Source organism: Solanum dulcamara, chromosome 4 (assembly GCF_947179165.1).
Source record: "Solanum dulcamara chromosome 4, daSolDulc1.2, whole genome shotgun sequence".
Classification (NCBI taxonomy): Eukaryota; Viridiplantae; Streptophyta; class Magnoliopsida; order Solanales; family Solanaceae; genus Solanum; species Solanum dulcamara.
The window spans coordinates 65698371-65718052 of NC_077240.1; the positions used below are offsets into that span (position 1 = coordinate 65698371).

The 19682-nt window shown below is 33.7% G+C and overlaps 1 protein-coding gene across 1 annotated transcript; it reads right to left on the reverse strand.

Annotated features, from left to right (window-relative positions):
* Positions 1–863: 863 nt before the first annotated feature.
* On the reverse strand, positions 864–2970 carry LOC129885048 (uncharacterized). The gene is made up of 2 exons (XM_055959275.1): positions 2698–2970; positions 864–1828 (listed from the first exon to the last, which is right to left on the reverse strand). The coding sequence occupies exons 1-2, from the start codon at positions 2838–2840 to the stop codon at positions 1039–1041; spliced, it is 933 nt and encodes a 310-aa protein (XP_055815250.1). The 5' UTR covers positions 2841–2970; the 3' UTR covers positions 864–1038.
* Between the last annotated feature and the right edge of the window lie 16712 nt (positions 2971–19682).

The following is a 19682-nucleotide window of genomic DNA, read 5'->3' on the forward strand; positions in this document are numbered from 1 at the left end:
ATCTGCAAATAGCATACACCATGAAACCTCTTTCTAAATAGACCGTGTCAGCTCATCCATCACCAAGGCAAAAAGAAATGGACTAAGCACAGATACCTGATGTAGTCCCATCTCCATAGAAAAATACTCTGAGTCACCTTCCACCGTCCTAACCCGAGTCTTGACTCCGACATACATATCCTTTAATTACTTTAATATTGTTCTCACTTTACCTTTCTGCATAATAATTGGTTAATGGATTAAAAATTTGCATATGGTTCACTATTGAGTTAGGAGTAAGTGTCATTACAACTAATGTGATTTTTGGATCGTGACAAGACTAATAAAAAGTGATGATACAAATTTCAGTTTTCTATCTGTTTTCAAAAGGATATTCAAATGATATTCTCCTCATGTTCTCAATTATAGTATAATATGCAATATTATGTTCGTTATTGGAATTGTTATCCTCACAATGTTCTTAATAATTATTATGCAATATTATGGTTCATTATTTGAATTATTGTCAATCTTCATATTTTATGGATGAATTGAACTTTTTATTCAATTATTAAAGAAATTTGAGATAGAAATTGTTGAGATAGTACTTAGTATTAAGTGTTAGGCATGTTTAGGGCGCATAGTCGAATGTTTAAAGCATAGATGTGCCTCATCAAACTAAGCCCCATACATGAATCTAATTAGGATGTTTTTACAAGTGCCCCGCTCTGGGGAAAATCCCAAAAAACTTTTAAAATAAAACTACATTATAATATAATATTGAACACAATTTATTAATTAAAAACCTTCCATCAATCAACTTTACTCACATCAACACCCTTCCCCTCACCCTCCCACCATATGTAACCCCTTCACTATATATATATATATATATATATATAAAAACAAACCACATAAATATTGAACTGATCAATCCCTTGCCCACTTTTACTAGGCTTTGATCAAATAAGTAAATACAACAATCCAAATCAGAATATATTTATTTTTTTATCCAACTCCCCCCCCCCTCAATCCTTCCCCACAAGGAACATTTTGTTTCTAATTATTCTCTAGTTTTCCCATTTCAAGAAACCTCTTTTGCTCAGCATGGCTGACAAGTCTTTTCTTCTGAGCTTCAACATCCTCCAAATCCTCCTTCTCAAATTTTCTTATTAAAGACAAGTACTCAACATTTTCTCTAAAAAACTTGACAAGAACCAAATAAAGGGAGACGGTAAAAACAGTAACCCCAACCAAATACCAACTGAATTGGATATTTACTAATGCCTTTGCTCTTTCAAGTGCTTCCTTATTATGACATCTAACCACTTTATGCCCTTCTTCAAAGTTCAAAAGGCAACCTTTTGAGATGAATTCTGGAGTCCAAAGCATGATACCTATGACCATCATCCAAATTCCTTGAAACATAATACTATATGATCTCACAAAACTATTCAAGAAACTTTTAGGGAAAGGAATTCCCAAAAGGGTAGTCATGAAAGATGAAAAAATGATAACTTGGAGAAGCCAATGGTATTGTCCTTCAACACCTTTATGGTCAGTAGAATGAAGATGGAAGAGAAGGAGTTCTTGACCAAAAGCAACAGCTCCAAGAAATAATGTAAGACTATTTTGTGCTGAGGTTGAAGGGATGATTTTGTCGAATAATATCGAAAAGGCTGCATAGACAAAGAAAGTAAGGGAGATATTTGCATGTTCAAAGTTATGGAGATGATATGAAGGTATGGTTCCATCAGAATCGAATGGTTGGTGTTTTGATGGACCAATGAAGAGTTCCATTGATATGGAGACTAAGGTGCCAAACATAATCACGAAAAGCTCCGCATACCTGATTTCAAAAGTACAATGAGTTAAAAGCCTAAGAACTTTAAAGGTTGAACTCATTAAATTTAAATTATGAAACTGCTCTGAATAATCAAGAAAATCTCTAATCAAAAGTATAATGAGTTAAAAGCCTAAGAATTTTAAAGGTTGAACTCGTTAAATTTAAATCTTGAAACTATTGTAACTAATCAAGAAAATCTCTAATCAAAAGTATAATGAGTTAAAATCCTAAGGATTTTAAAGGTTGAACTCAATTTAAATCTTGAAACTGCTCTGAATAAACAAGAAAATCTCTAATCACAAGTATAATGAGTTAAAAGCCTAAGGGTTTTAAAGGTTGAACTCGTTAAATTTAAATATTAAAACTGCTCTTGACTAATCAAGAAAACCTCTTATCAAAAGTAAAATGAGTTAAAAGCCTAAGAATTTTAAAGGTTAAATTCATTTAAATCTTGAAACTGGTTTGAATAATCAAGAAAACATCTTATCAAAAGTACAATGAGTTTTAAAACCTAAGAATTATAAAGGTTGAACTCGTAAAATTTAAATCTTGAAAATAATCATGAAAATCTATAATCAAAAGTACAATGAGTTATAGCCTAAGAATTTTAAAGGTCAGACTCATTAAATTTAAATCTTGAAACTGCTCTGAATAATCATGAAAATCTCTATTCAAAAGTACAATGAGTTAAAGGCCTAAGAATTTCAAAGGTCGAGCGCATTAAATTTAAATCTTGAAACTGGTCTGAATAATCAAAAAAATCTCTAATCAAAAGTATAATATACAAGTTAAGTGCTAAAATTCTTAAATGTTGAATTCATTAAATTTAAGTCTTGAAATTGTTCTGATTAATGAAACAAAGCTCTGAATACCTTGTTCTTGGAGCTGGAAACCATGGCAAGGAAGTGTAGGATTTTGGGTGAAATGCATGTAATTTTATGTGGTTGAGCAAATGCCAAATACCAACAAGAAAGAAACCAAACCCTGGTACTACGTGACCTATCAATGAGCCCATTTTTTTTTTTTGTTAACACAAATCTTTAGTGGTTCTATTGCTATTTTAGTTTTGTGGTTTTGGAGAGATACAAGTAAAGAGGAAAGATGGCGAAGAATGAGATGAAACGAGGGAAAATCTAGAGGGTTATTTATATACAGATAGCTAAGAGGCTACGCCTTTATTTTAGTAGAGTATGGAATGATAATGTATTAGGATTTGAATAATAAGTATTTGATAAGTTCCTAAGTTAACATTGTACTTATTCTATCTGTTTTGTAATTTATTTGGTTAGCATGACATTAAAGGAAAAAAAACTTGTAAAGTTTTGATTTTATACATGTCATTACATGTGTGGTTATGAATCTTTTATAACTTATTATCGATTTAAATATGTTATAACATTTAATAACATAATTATAGAGTATACATATATTTTATTTTTACCTCAGAGATAGAGATTATTTATAATAAAGTCTTGGTTCAAAAAGCAAAATTACCGTTGACATTTACAAGAATATGAATGTTTTTCATTAATTAAATATAATTCTTTTCTTAAAAAATTTATACTGAAATATATAGTGCTAAATAAAGTGAAACGAAGAGATTAACTTTTTATATTAAAAAAAATATCTTCAGAGAATAATTTTATAATTAATTCAAAACACAACAATTGCCTTTTCAAATACTCTTTCAAAAAATATATTTTAACCAAAACCAAATCCAAAGCACATTTTAATAAGCATCCAAAACGCAGTTGTTTCCATCTCATTGAGCTAAAACTGTTAGTCACTCACACTAATTGAGAGTTAAATATTTTTGTTCTTTCTTTGAAGGAAAAGAAGTAGAGGAACCTAAAACACGTGTTTTCTTTCAAAGACAATTCTATCGAGTATAATACAAGCGATGTCTAATTATTCGTGTGCAATTAAAATAATTGTGACTTGTGAGTTTACCCATTTTAATACATTCTGCTCATCCAAATTACTTGTTTATTTATATAAGAGTCCCATTCTTGCTCGTACTAAAATTTACTTTTTGTACATTCACTGTATATATGAGTGCAAGAGTATTGCTAATCATGTTTATCAAGGTCGAGTCTAGATTCAAATTTTATGATTTCTACATATTAGAATAAGCGATATTGGGTGTTAGTAATTGGATTTTAAATTTAATTTTTCTGCATATTTTTAATAAAATGCAAAATTATAACTATTTAAAAAGCTATTGATTTCGGCCAAACTAGTATGTAATCTTCTAGCTCCTCCCTTTCTAGTTAACTGGATTATTAGAGATTTAGAGTCTTGTTATCAATATTATGAAAACAATGTCCTTTTGGTCTCAATTTATATGTTGGTGTTTGACAGTAGGTATGTATTTTATATAATAAAAAAAGACTTTTGATTTTATAAATATTTTTATAGTTATAAATTATTTCACGAAGGATAAAATTAAAATATTAACTTAAAATTGCTTTTAACTATATAAAATGGTGTCACCTTTTTTAAGTACAAATTATGAGCCCGTTTGGATGGGCTTAAAAAAGTAACTTTTATGTATAAAGTGCTTTTAGAACTTTAAAGTGCTGAAAGTTATTTTTATAAATAAGCAGTTGAGTGTTTGGATAAAAGTGCTTAAATGAGGAAAATTATGTGAATTTTAGGATTAAAAGAATAAAATGGGTAGTTTGAGAATTTAGTTAAAATATAAGGGATATAAAAGTAATTTCCATGGTCAAAGAAAATGACTTTAAGCACTTAGAAAAAAAAAGTTAGGAATTCTAACTTTTCATTTTTGACTGACTTTAAGAACTTTCTGGCTTAAAGTTAGCATTAGGCAAACACGTCCAAAAGCTGAAAAGGGGCTTTAAGTTGGTTTTGACCAACTTAAAGCCAATCCAAACGGGCTCTATATTGATGGAATGTTATGAAACAATATAAAACAATAAGAAGAATATAGTAGAGAGTCTGAGAGAATACTTATTATTTCTTGTGAAGGGTTCAAGATTCAAGGATTGAGAGATTAGAGATTCAGAGATTCTTTACGATGAGGAAACCTCTTTATTTATAAGGATAAACTGACATGGTCCCTAATCAGGATTCCTATCTTTTCTCCAAAGAAATCTACATAATAGACATTCACTATCATACAAATATGTTTATAACACTCCCCCTTGGATGTCTATTTGATAACTATGTGAAGGAAAAAAAATACACATATCTAATATACACATTTTGAATGCGTCATTAAAAACCTTACCAAAAAAACTCATTGGGATAAAATCTTGTGAGGAAAAATGAGTACATCACTCGCCCTAATGAGAGCATCAATTCAAAGAGTTGAATCTTCTCATTCCAAGCTTGTGCACCATATTCTCGAAAGTTGCAGTTGGTAGAAACTTTGTAAATAAATCAATCATACTATCACTCGAATGAATTTGTTGCATGTTAATATCATTATTATTTTGGAGCTTATGTGTGTGGAAAGCTTTGGCGAAATGTGATTCATTCTATCCCCTTTAATGAATCCTCCCTTTAATGATATGATACATCATTACATAAGAACTCTGAAAGTTCCTCATTTTAGCTTCTTTAATAAGTAGATAATTTATTGCTTTAGGAAACTCTTCAAAAGTTTCAATAATATTCAAGTTATCAACTTTCATAACAACGCGAAATATTCTTGATTGATTTAATTCATATGAAGATTATAAATATGTAATGACCCTGAAAGTCATTTTTGACATTTTTGACAAAATTATCACTTTACCCCTCTTTTCAATTTGCCCCGAGTTTAAATTGGTTTTGAAAGTTGGTTTTTGGAAATCTTGTGAAAAGTTGAGATTTTGCTAAAGAAATGAGTTTTAAAGGCTTAAGTTGTCAAATTTTGAGTTTCAGAGTTATTTATAGTTTCGAGTCTCGGAATCAAATTGCGTTGATTTCATCAGTTCTGAAAGGTGAAAATTGATCTAGAAGAGTTGTCGGAATCAGATTTGGAGTTGAAACGTGAATTTTATGTCTAAAGTTTGAAATTGAATTAAAGTTTGATTCAAGCTTGACTTTGGTCAACATTTGGGGTTCAGGTGCTCAGATTGAATTTCTGATGGTTCCAATGGTTACGGAAGGTGATTCTAACACTAGAAATGGCTTCGTTGTGATTTTGAGAGGTCCCGAGGGTATTTTGGGTATTTTAGGTGTTGAATCTAGTTTAGTTGTGACTTATCGGATTATAGGTCAAGGATACCTCAAATTCAAATTTTGATGACTCAATTCATTCCGAAACGTCGAATTTAGTGGGTTTGCATATGTGTTTTATGTGTACAGGATTCCGAACAAATTTCGAGGATCTGATTGGATGCTTGAGTTCTAAACCTTGTTCAATTTTCTGATGCTGGTGCAGGCGAACCTTCTCTTTAGCGACTCATGCCACTTTTGCGACACCTGAGAAGCCTAAAAACTGATTTTGGGTCATTTCTTCCATTTTTTGAGTTCTTAAGCTCAGATTAGGAAATTTCTTCAAGGTTTCTTGCAACAAAACTCTTGGATAATGTATTTCTAACACTTTTCTTCAATCCCCAATGAATATTTTCGGAATCTAACTTCAAAACTTGAGTTTCAAATTGGAGATTTTGTGGCTTTTTTGAACATGACTTTTTGAAACAAAAATTGGCATTGCGAAGTCATTTTAAATCCATTTTTGAAATGATTTTCACCATTAGATTTCTAATTACTTGAGGAATATTTTCATCTAAAAATAATCAGATTCTGAGTTTATTTTTTGATGTGGGATTTTTTGTCACTTTACCCTTTTCACCCAAATTGCTTGATTTAGTATCATTGGCTTTGAAATATGATCATGAGTCTATATTTGATTAGATTGTGGTGATTTGGAGTATTGTGGAAGAGGAAAAGCATTGGATTTGAGTTGACCGTGACCTTGACTAAGGCAAGTGAATTTTTAAACATATTCTTAAGCTGGTAGGATCATGTTTTCGTGTCTTATATGTTGAGGATCGATAGAAAGTGGTTTTGAGAACTATTGATATTCAAATGAACATGATGTTAAAGAGTGGGGTAATAAATGGAAAATTGAGATGAGATAACATGTTGTGTTCGGTATGATAGAATGTTGAGCTTGTTGTAGATATTTGGATATATATATATATATATATATATATGTTGTTATGATATTGACTAATTGGTTATTGTAGACTATATGGCATTATATGTGAATATTCATCCTGTATTCACTCATTACTTGTGTATATACTTATCTATGATGGCTGAGAAAGTTGATATGAGCGAGATGATGGATATTAGGGCCGAGATTTCTACCAATCGAGGTAATTTACCGAGGTATTTTCCAGTGGCCAAGGTCTTTTCCGATGGATATTATAGCCGAGGTCTCTTTTGACAAACACATGGTCTATGTGAGGCCCCATGGGTTTCGGTCTGAGGTGATCAGCAGATGTGTATCAGTTAGGGTAGACATGCATTACGATATATGACATTGCATTGCATTCCATTGCATCATACATCTCTTGGTAATGTGGACCTATATTCCCCTAATATGTATTACTAATTGTGTTGATTCTCTTCCGAATTAAATTGTACTATTATTGTGGTATATGAATACTGTGCTGTCAGAACTGTTAGACTAAGGTGATTTTTTTGCAGGTTGTAGTTTAGGGGTTGGATGGTGTGACATGAGCACATGTATTTTACTAGTTTTGCTTAGTCTTAGTTGTTTACTTGCTTGGTACCGCATTTTTGGTACTCAATCTTTGCTAACTACGCTTGTGTAGGTTCTAAGCTCAGACAGTGACCTAGCTTTTATTATTTTCATCCTAGGCTTTTTGAGGCGACTCGAGAAGTAGCTATTGATGTTAGCCGTCTTTTCTATTCCTCTTTACTTATTACTTTGTTCTATTCGAGAGACGAAGATTGAGACTTTTATTTATGTCCTATCTTGTAATTAGAAGGCTTGTACATGTAACAACCAGTCTACGGAGAACTTTTGTAGTTGACTAAGTTTCTATTTTATCTATATTTATCTATCTAAACTGCTTTCCGCTTTCATCTTCCACATTTAGTGGGTTTGGCTGGCTTGTCCGATAGGAAAAGATAAGTGTCATGACGCCCAGATTTTGAGTCGTGATAAATTAGTATTAGATCCCCAGGTTCATAGGTCTTACGTGTACAAGCCAAGTCTAAGTAGAGTCTCGAGGATCGGTACGAAGACGTTTGTACTTATCTTCGACAGATTATGAAGACTATAAGGAAATATCTTCACTTCTTGAATCTCTATTGTGCGTCCTTGATCTGATCTAATTACTATTGATTTACTCCATTCTCTCTCTTATAATAATAACTCTTGTTTGGCCCTGTGTGCGTGCAGTGGAGATGTCGTTGCTTGGTTTTAGTGTTAGATCTGGTATTGAGGTGGAAGTGTTATAATTATGGGAGTGATGTGTGGTCAGACTTGTTATAGTGTCTAATCCCATGAATTAACCAATTCCTATATGTATTCTCTTGTTTGTACATTAATTTGCATTCACGCATGTGATTGTAGGAAATCTTCAATTTATAGGCTAATGTTAGTTGATAAGGGAATTGTTTTACAAGATTTGAATAAAAAAATTTAAGTTTTGCTTCATAAGTCTATATTTGTGGTGGTTGGTTTTTGTCAAGGTACAAATTGGCAAGGTAAGGAAGGATTGCATGTGAAGATTATTGAGCATTTGGAAGAAATTATACATGGTTCGAGTTGTAGAGTTTATCATTCGATTGTAAAATAGTTCGACAAATTCTTCATTTGAGAAGTTTATTTTAAGGTAAAAGGTAACATGCTTGGATGTTTGGCCAAGAAATAATGATGAAAATGAGTTAAGGAAAGGAACATGAGTCTGGTGCATCAAAGAGTTCAAGCATTTGATATTGGGTCATGAATGAGTTGAGAGTTTGAATGTCCTGACAATATTGCGCAGTGGATACAAGTTAAGAAATGTGAAGGAATATGACCTCAGGTGTAGATCCCTTAGTTCAAAGTTAAAGGTTCTATAGGCTTTCGACTTTGAGTTCAGACATGACAATAAAAGGTGGGCTGGTTCAGCACAGATGTATGATAGGTCATTAATGACTTTCTGAAGGTTTGATTTGGTTTTAGTTTAGGTGAAAGACAATAAAGTATCAAAGATTTTGTGTTTTATATGGGGATGGATTGCTCACATTATGGTATGCAACTTATGAATGCACTAAATGATGAGATATAGTTCTACATAGTTATTAAGGATTTTGAGTGGGATTAATACCACTTTGTGAATAGAACTACACAGGCTACTACAATGCATTCCATGGGTCATGTGTTCTTAGTATACAGGATTATCGGGGTGATCAAGGGTTCCTCTAGGTTTTGACATGAAGTAAATAATGGTTGAATAGTAGTTGAAATTGGGTAAGTGTAAGATTGCATGGAATTGATATTGTTCATGATTCAATAGTTTTATCTTAATGGAAAAGTACTATGAGATTCTACATTTGGAGTTTTAGCAGTTGGTTAAGATTCGACCTGTCATGGGATGCTTAAATGGGAAGTGAGAGGTCCATAGTTTGACATTTGAAGACAACAATGTGTTGCTGACAGGATTTGGATATCAGTGACGGTGTGAGAGTAAAGTAACTGGTCATTGTGATCATGATTTTCATATGGTATTGAAAGTGTCGGCTTCAGTGGAGTACTATAAGGAATATGTGGAAGTTGATAAATCGAGTATGTTTATGATTGTTGTGAGACCAGGCTGGGTGATGGTGAAGTCAGATGAATAGGAATACATGCCATGGACACTATGGAAGGAATATCATGCATTATTTGACTTCAGTTCGATACACTCTACTTTGAATACCTACTTTGTTTCAAACCTAATGTCATGACCCAACCCCATAGACCGCGACTGGGGTCCGACCTGGACCCTCTTATGTGTATCTATAAGCTATACTTAAGTTGAATTGTGTGCGATGTGATACTATACACAAAAATTCTAATAGGTCAAAAATGTTTTTCATCTACCTGTAGCCTCTTTCACCTGTATCATAACATGAAAGGGCACGCAAGACGATAAGGCTGCTATAACACAAAAACATTTACAGTATGCCGTATGAGCACAACTGAAACAAACTTACAATCAACCTACATACACATATCTACAGACCTCTAAAAGTAATAACTGTATCATTTAGCAGGACAAGGCCCTCGCCGTACCCCCGAATAAATAAATATATACATCAAATGACCAGTATCAAAAGTTAGGCTCCGGAACAGTGGAGCACTTCCAACATAGCCGAGAGGAAATCCTAAGCTGACGGATCTCCAAAATGAATATTTGTACCTGCGGTCATGAAATGCATCCCCCTCAGAGAATGGGGTGTCAGTACGACATATGTACTGAGTATATAAAGCATAACATATCATAACTGAAACAACAACTGAAATGGGGATACATGAAACATGCATAACAGTTAACAAATTATAGTACCTACAGCTTAGGACATGCAGTCATATACCTTATCATACCTTGGACCCAACCCTCTAGTGAACTCAGTATCATAATCATTTCATCATAATCGCGTGTCGTCATATCATCATGTATATTATTTCATCATGTCATCATATACGGCATCATATCATCGTATATGGCATAATCTCATATGTCATCATAGTATACCCGGTTCACTGTAGGACTCGGGGTCACAAATGTATTCCTATATTTTCATATGCATGCCTACATAAAGTATCCGGACCATCATGGGACTCGGTGTCAGAAATGTTTTATAAGGTCATCATATGCATACATGTGTCGTACCTGGTCCTCTGCGAGGGACTCAATCAATAATCATACTATCATAATAGCCATACCATCATATGTCATACCCGACCCTTTATAGGACTCGTACATACCCGGCCTTTTATGGGACTCGGTAAATATTCATATCATCATATATCGTACCCGGACCTTTATGGTACTCAGTCATACCCGGCCCTTTATGGGACTCAGTGAATAATCATGTCATCATATATCGTACCCGGCCTTTTATGGGACTCGATCATACCCATCCCTTTATGAGACTCGTGGAAGATGTATTAACAGCATGCACAAGTAGAGCAGCGAGTAACCATATACAATTAGCTCATCATCTGAGACTCGGTATAAAAATCATCATGAACTATCATTTGAGGGTCAAAATGATCATCATCCCAAGTATCCTCTAAATGTCATTAGGGGCCATATTAAACGGAGATTCAGGAATCATAGACTTATATTAATACACTGCCAAATGGCTTATGAAATCAGAGACACTTGTCATTATAGAGTCTTTAGGCACAGGAGCTCATACATTCAATTACTATTTCACATATAGAAGGCTAGAAGGTGATAGCTCAACTACCTTAAGAGCCTTAGCATTTAGAAGTGAACACGAGTCACGTGTTATACTCGAAACTTACAACTGGAACTACCTCCACACTCATATCATATCTCATTTCATTTACATTTAAGACAACCCAAAATAAAGGAGCAACAGGCTCTACATATATTACCTTTTATCATATAGAAGCCTTAAAAAGGCAATAGCTCAACTATTACAGAAATTTTATCATCACGAAGTGGATACGAATTATGAATTCTACTCGGAGCTTTACGAATAGAATTATCCCCAAGTTTCATAGAAAAATCATTCATAACTTATATCTAAGACATGCCAAAAGAGAGAAGAATAGCTTTACGTACTTATGCCAAAAATATGCCAAGAGAAAGAAGGTAGCTTCACATACCTCTTATCGATTGCTTTTAACCCGGCTTGTCGCATCATCCTCTGAACCTATTTAATAAAAAAGTAATACTAATATTAATGACCTTTAACTTTCCAGTTTCTAAATCCACAACTAAGTACCCAAAGGAATCAATTCCTTATCCGCCTTGCTCGACTAGTCTTGACTAGTCTTTTAGTTAGTTAAGGAGTTGGTGAAAATCGGGCAGCGTCTCCTCTATAACTTTCCCTATCCGAACTTTCAATTTAATCCCAAAACCATAGAAGCCAACCAAAAATAACAATCATCAGCTCATATGCAATTAAAATATGGAAACATTATGCAATACAAGCTTCCAACAACTCATTTAAAATTATGAGACCAAAATAGGGTTTTTAGTCGCTATTTCATAAAATCTTTAACCGTACGGAATGTAGGGTAAAGTGGATGAAACCAAAAGCTCCCACACACCTTTTTTAATGTGTTTCATCCCTGAAACATACAATAAAATCATCTGAAATCCCAGCACAACAGTCACAACACCCTACTCGATATTCGATTTAACTATGACGGCCTTAGTTTAGTTTGTTTCTAACTTCAAGCATTCTTGTGCAATTTTTATAGTTCCAGCCCCGTATAAGATGTATAATAAACTCCATAACCACACCATAAACTCCAAATTGAAAGGAAAACCCTTACCTTACCCGAAATTGGCCAAAGCTTGCCAAAATTCGCCTCGAAAGTTCTTCCAGCGCGGCTGAAACGTCGTGGCTGCTTGTTACCCTTTTGATGCTGCTACAAATAGGAAATTTAAATTTTTAACACCTTCATATCATGTCCAAATCCATAACAAAATGTGGGAGAAGAGAAGTCATACCTTGCTAAAACTTATCTCAAAAGTTCTCTTAACACGCTGAAAATTAACGGACTATTTGTATCTCTTCCTTGCTACCCCAAAATGAGATTTTATGCTATTAAACACTTTTATGTAGCCGTGGGATACCTTGAATAATTAGTTCACGGAAAAAAATCGGAGGGCTTACCTTGCTTGACCAAATCCGTAACTCTCTCTCCATGTTCTCTAAGTTTTTCTCCAATTTTTCCAAGTGTAAAGATGCTGAAAATAAGACCCTTAGTCATAAGATGACTAATATATAACCTTCCTTAGAGGGTGACACATGGAAGCCCCTAAGGGTGACACGTGTCAAGCCCTTAGGCAGCGTCATATCATGCAACCAATCCCAAGCCGCCACATGGCAGGTGGGGTCCACCCCAAGCAGGTGAGTCACCTACTTGGTCCAAGTAGGTGCGTCACCTACTTGTCACCTGCTTGCTTTATTTTCGTGGGTTCATAATCTCATCTTACTTTAAGAGCTTATATATTCCTTGCTACTTAAGCTCAATGTGTACTCAAGTAGCTTAATTATGTAAGACGTCCAAGTCGGTGGCGTACATGAGTAAGTCGATAATAAAATCAGATAATGCTGAATTTTTTGAACATATCTATCTTTATAAAACTAGATTTGAAGTATCTAGTGAAGGGTCTAAACGGCCTCGAGAAAAATCAAAGGAGAATGTACCTAATAAAGAGAATTCAAGGTGCAGTAAACATCAAAGGACATCTATTTTATTTGGATCTGATTTTGTAATATTTCTTCTTGAACATGAGCCTCAAACATTCAAAGAAGCTATGTCTGCTACGGATTCATCTTTTTTAAGAGAGGCTATAAATAGTGAGATTGATTCAATATTGAGCAACCATACTTGGGAATTGGTTGATCTTCCTCCAGAAAACAAACCTTTGGGTTCAAAATGGATTTTCAAAAGAAAAAATGAAAGTTGATGGAACTATTGACAAATATAAGGCAACACTTGTCATCAAAGGATTTAGATAGAAAGAAGGCCTTGATTATTTTGATACATACTCACCTGTAAATAGGATTACATCTATTCGTATGTTAATTGCACTAGCTGCAGTATATGGCCTTGAAATTCATCAAATGGAAGTAAAAACAGCTTTTTTAAACAGAGAATTGGAGGAAGAAATTTACATGGAACAGCCCGAGGGCTTTGTGGTTCCTGGTAAATAAAATAATGTTTGCAAACTTGTTAAGTCATTTTATGGACTAAAACAAGCACCCGAAGTTTGACCAAACCATGCTGACAAATGGATTTAAGATTAATGAGTGTGATAAATGTGTTTATATTAAAAATACTCCAAACAAAGTTGTCATTGTTTGTTTATATGTGGATGATGTGCTAATAATGAGTAACGACATGGCAAACATAAATAGTACTAAGCGTATGCTTTCTAGTAAATTTGATATGAAAGATCTAGGAGTTGCCGATTTGATATTGGGAATTAAAATTCACAAAACTCCTCAAGGTCTAGCATTGTCTCAAACTCATTATATCCAAAAGGTACTTGAAAAATACAAGTACTTAAACTTCAAAAGTGCAAAAATACCAATTGATGTGAACCTTGATCTTGCTAAAAATAAAGGTGAAAGTCAAGCTTAGTTGGATTATTCAAGAGTGTTGGAAAGTTTGATGTACATTATGAACGGTACACAGCCATACATAGCTTGTTCTATAAGTAAATTAATTCGATACACGAGTAATCCCAACCAAAATCATTGGATGGCAATGAAACGAGTTTTGGGTTATTTAGAATATACTCAAAACTTTGTTTTGAATTACAATAAGTATCCAACAGTTATTGAAGGATATATTGATGCAAATTGGATTACTGGGTCAACTGAAACTAAGTCCACTAGTGGATACGTTTTCACCATTGGTGGAGGAGCGGTATCTTGGAAATCTTCCAAACAAGCATGTATAGCTCGCTCTATAATGGAATCTGAGTTTATATCCTTAGACAAGGCCGGTGAAGAAGCAGAATGGCTCCGGAATTTCTTAGAAGATATTCCATTTTGGCCCAAACCAATGGCTCCTATATGCATACATTGTTATAGTCAAGTTGCAATAGAAAGAGTTGGGAGCGTTATGTATAACGATAAGTCTCATCACATACAACGAAGACATAATACCGTTAGGCAACTACTCTCTAGTGGAATTATCACAATTGACTATGTAAAGTCAAAAGACAATGTCTCGGATCCACATACAAAAGGCCAAACTAGAGAGGGAGTTGAGCGATCATCAAATGGAATGGGATTATGGCCGAGGACAAATCATCGTGGCGGTAACTCTACCTAGAAGACTGGAGATCCCAAGATCTAGGTTTAAGGAGATCAAACAAAGTCATTGATGATGGTTCAACATTGTCAAAATAATTTTTATGATTCATTCTCATGATGCGACAATGTTCAGTAACAAGGATAAGGCATTAGGACCTTTTAATGATATCTAAGTTTGATACAGGGTATATCAAATGGTGTTTCTATGGGATAACACATTTAGATATCACCTATGTAAGTTTGAAGTGTAAGCCGCTTCAAGGAGAATCCGGTAAGGCCAGTTCTCTACGCACTTATGAACCAAGAAGTGTTCATGGCTGAAATGAACAAAATAATGAGAACCAAAAACAGTTAAAGGGTTGATTGTGTGACTTATGTTGTCTAGGTATACACCAAAGCTCGACGGTTCAAAGATATCAAATCTATCGATTGACCGAGTATATCCGATATATGTTCACTACGGAAAGCTCAAAGGAAAACCTACTTATCCAGATGCAATTAATTCTTACTTACAAATCACACAGTTTTTTATGCATATGTTTTAACAATAGTCATTTCCCCATTCATGTGGGGAATTTTTGGATTTTAAAGGTGTGAATGAAAAATGAAAGGTTGTCATCTTTTCGAAAGGTTGTGACTTTTCCAAAAAATTGTGACTTTTTTAAAGAGCTACGACTTTTTTGAAAGGTTGTGACTTTTGTGAAGGATTGTGACTTTTTCGATAAGCCACAATAAACACATGTTCACACTACCCTTTATTGTCTATAAATAGAGAATTTTTCTCTCATTTTTAATTCATTGAATTCTCCCTCTTCTGCATATATTTTCTTACAAACAAAGTTGAGTCTTTGTGTGATTTTGTTGCTGGCTTTTGAGTTCGCTGAAATTATTGAAGTTTGAGGTACCGCTACTTCTTTAATAGTTTATCCGTTTTATTTTGGGAGGAAATAATCCCTAACCTCGGATACAGTGAGGGGATTAAATTCCTTAAGGACACACAGTGAATTCTGTGGACTCGGATATTATATTTTATTTTCATATTTATTGTTTCTGGTTTGCTAACCTTAATACAGGAGTGATAACAGATGCATATTGATACTTCTATGTAACTAGTGGCTGCTAATCTAGTTCGAGAGTCCAAACGCTATACACTTGGTTGAATACTTGAATACAATTTCAGTTAATCGACCAAAAACAAAAGTGTTGCGTAAATTTAAGTTAGAATGCCTCGGTTTTTACTGATTGAACTCAACTAACTTGAAAACTAAATATATGTTTCCCAGTCTTCAACCCCTTTTTTCCGGACTCTGAGAAATGGCGCCACGAAATGTTAAACTGTTGCATGTGAACTCAACCCTCAAAGCACTTTAATTTATTATAGGCCTGGAATTTTTGGGGATCATTCGGTAGGACGTACAAGAATAATGTTGAGTACAATGTATTAGTAATACTTGTATTAGTAATAGTTGGCATTAGTTATGTAGAAATTATTTCTTATGCATTATTATATTTGGTGTATTAAAAATAATATGCATTGCAAAATGTTTTCTAAAAATATAATAATTTATTTACAAAAATACCCTCCACAAATATAGTGAACATGTTAATGCATGCATTAAAACTCCTTGCATTACTAACACGTGGATTTTCATGTAGTAGTTATGCATACCATAATACCAAAAAAAGTATATAATAAATATTTGCATTAATTATATATAGATCGGAAAAGTGCATCAAACAAGATACTTACAAAATAATAGTAGCATGGCTTGTGTATCACTGAGAAGACTCTCATAATTGTAGTGACAAGACATGCCTTTTGTGTGGAGGTTTATAAAAATAAAAGTTGCAGCTTACAAGAAAATGTCATCTTTGGTATGGTTATCCAACATTACATGTTGTGGAAATTTCCTTAATGTACGTACGTATGTCACTTTCGCTTGTTAAAATGGATTTCATTCTCTTGGGGTATCTCATATCCATATCTCTTTAACTTGGAGACATTATCAACCAAAAATTGTACTTGGATAGGTAGGTGATTTGGACCATTTGGTGAAAGAACAAAACGTGTAAGAATAATGGAGTGAGGTTACCAACAACCGCTATAGTGACTATTCATTAAATTAAAACTTAATAAACAAAATACATCTCCCACGTCATAATATACTAGTACTAGTTAAGTCTTTCAAAAGAAAATCTTATAAACAATTTGGATTTTCCTTTCCTACCCAACCCAAATATAAAGAACGAAATTAGCAAAGATGACAGAGCCGGTTGGAATTGGCTTTTTCAAATGTTTTTAAGCTAAAATAGTTTTTAGTCACTTTTATAATATTTGGGTAAAGTTAAAAAAAATAGAATTTCATAATTATACCTGACTAGAATTTCATAATTATACCTGACTATATAATTTACGTCTTATCAGCTTTAGACCCCATAAAGTACACAATTAATGAGCCGCACCAAATCTTTGCAAGATTCTATCAAAGTAATAAGTAAAACTAGGAAGCATGGTTGAAGGTTTGTTATCTTAAATCATAAGGGGGCCTAGATTTTAGATCCTATTTAATGTTTTGAAGGGCCCTTTTTGCTAAGTTCTGGTGGAAATTTAGAACCATAAGAACTTTTTTTGGATAAATTTCATGTGGAACTAGTATTATAAAAAAAATACATTCCAGTATTAGTCTAGTGGAGAGAAGTCTATCAGTTGTGGAAAGGAATGTTGGAGGTCAAAGATAATGTTAAAAGGGAACTGTAGTGGGAACCTAAGACTGGCTCATCTAATCTATGGTTTGATAATTGGACAATGCTCGACCCACTTTATCAAGCTTTACCTGAAAACTTTCAATTTGATGAAAGAATTGAGAGCTTACGTTACTTCATGGAGAATGGGAGTCGGAACAATTCTTTAATTCACCAACATCTCCCTAATGACATTGTTGAGTATGTTTATTCCATCCTAGTTATAGTAAACTCAGAAAACATGTGGGATCATCCTTAGTGGACAACCACAAAATTAAATCAAACAAATTCACAGAGAAAAGTACTTGGAAATTGATGATACGGAAAGAACTAGAGCAATGGTGCTTCATCAAGATCTGAACTAAAGAGATTCAATATGAGATCAATTTCTTCCCATGGAGGCTTTGGAAGCAAAAGATCTCAATTGATGAGGTAGTGGCTAGATATGGCATAACCATAAATGTTGTTATTGTGACCTTCCTTAGCTAAAAAAACAAATCACCTATTTCTTACACGATAATTTTTCAGGGGTATTTGGGTTCCCTTTGCTAGTGTTGTAGGTATATTAGGTCCTTTTGTGCAGGTCAACCAAACCATTTCTAAATGGTGGGAGGAAGATTGTGAACCTAAGATGAAGCCTCTGCTTCAGATAGCCCCAACTTTCATACTTTGGAAAATTTGGAAATGGGAAAACACTCAATTGTGTATGGGGAAAATGTCTAGAAGGAGGGATATCTATGAAACAAACTAGAATCTCTCCATGTTTGCTAGGGACAAATTTCCCTGACTAGAAAATATCCCAACTGCTCGAAAATAGACAGTTATTTTCCTAGAAAGCTACAGTCTCAAAGTAAAAAATGTTCAGATTTAAATGTAATTCAGATGGAACTTCAAACATTTTACTATGGTTAAACTTGAAAAATGCAACTCCCTAGTATTAGAAAAGATGTGATAAATCAAATTTCTTTGTTAGTTGATTTGTTACTTCTTTGTTGATGTGGACTTTTGCTCACGTGTACATCCACAGCTTTTTGGTTAGATTGTATCTAGTCCTCTTTGTGGGTTGGAAGTTTGGTCAATATCCCTTCTTTTGTAATTTACAATTAGATGAACAGACAATAACGACGGACATCTAGACCCAAAATTTATTGTAAAAAGTCAGCGCACATTTACAATCGTTTTTTTTTTTACTATTTCTTTTATAGGTTGTAAGAATATAATGAATAGTTTATAATATAAAATATATATACACACATCATACTGGGGCAATTGATTTTTGTCCCATCTTATTTTAGAAATAAATCGCTTTTTAGTTTGCATTTGAACTAGTAATTGATCCTTAACTATGTTTTAATTTAAAATTACGGAGATATGTTGCAAAATATTAAATGTGGGAGATATATTCCTATGGTTACTCATTTGATTAAGATAAATTTTATAGCTAGATCTAAAAGATATATATAATTGATCTAGTGGATTCCTAAATTTGTGAAAATGTTTTTTAGAGAATGATTTCCCAAATTAAACCGTTAACCATAATAACATGTTTACTAAATTAATTCAATCTCAAGTTCACCATAGTAAAGTGTTTACTAAATTAATCCAATCTAACCCTTAACCATAGTAACATGTTCAAGTCCCAGCTTCATATGGCGGTCTCTTGGTCCAAAATACCTTCTTCAGAAAGTGTGCGTAAAATGCATTGGTAATGGCCTTGATATTAGGATTTTTAATAATCCATGTTTATTACCAGTACCTATGATGAAGACTTGCTAGACTTGCATGTGACAGATATCATTGATTGGGACACAAGAACATATAATAAAACACAAGTTGATAAAACACAAGTTGGAGACACTTTTCTCCGCTGATAAGGTAGATTGCATTAAGCGGATTCCATTGGGTTTACCCTCCCAGATGATCAATGGAGGTGGAAACTTGACAGTCAAGGACGCTGCACCGTTAAGAGTGGGTATTCGGCGTTGCATAATGCTACTGAACCTAACTTGAATGTGGCGCAAAAACTGGAAATTGAAGATGCCTCCTAAGGAGTTGAATTTTGTTTGGAGATCTTCAAATAGTATCCTTCCAACCAGCGATAATTTAATGAGTAAGAATA

Bases quoted from the DNA above. Each gene is read 5' to 3' on its own strand.
- LOC129885048 (XM_055959275.1), bottom strand. From the start codon at position 2,840: ATGGGCTCATTGATAGGTCACGTAGTACCAGGGTTTGGTTTCTTTCTT. The intron at 1,829-2,697 runs GTATTCAGAGCT...TTTTGAAATCAG, and splicing joins TTTCCAGCTCCAAGAACAAG to GTATGCGGAGCTTTTCGTGA.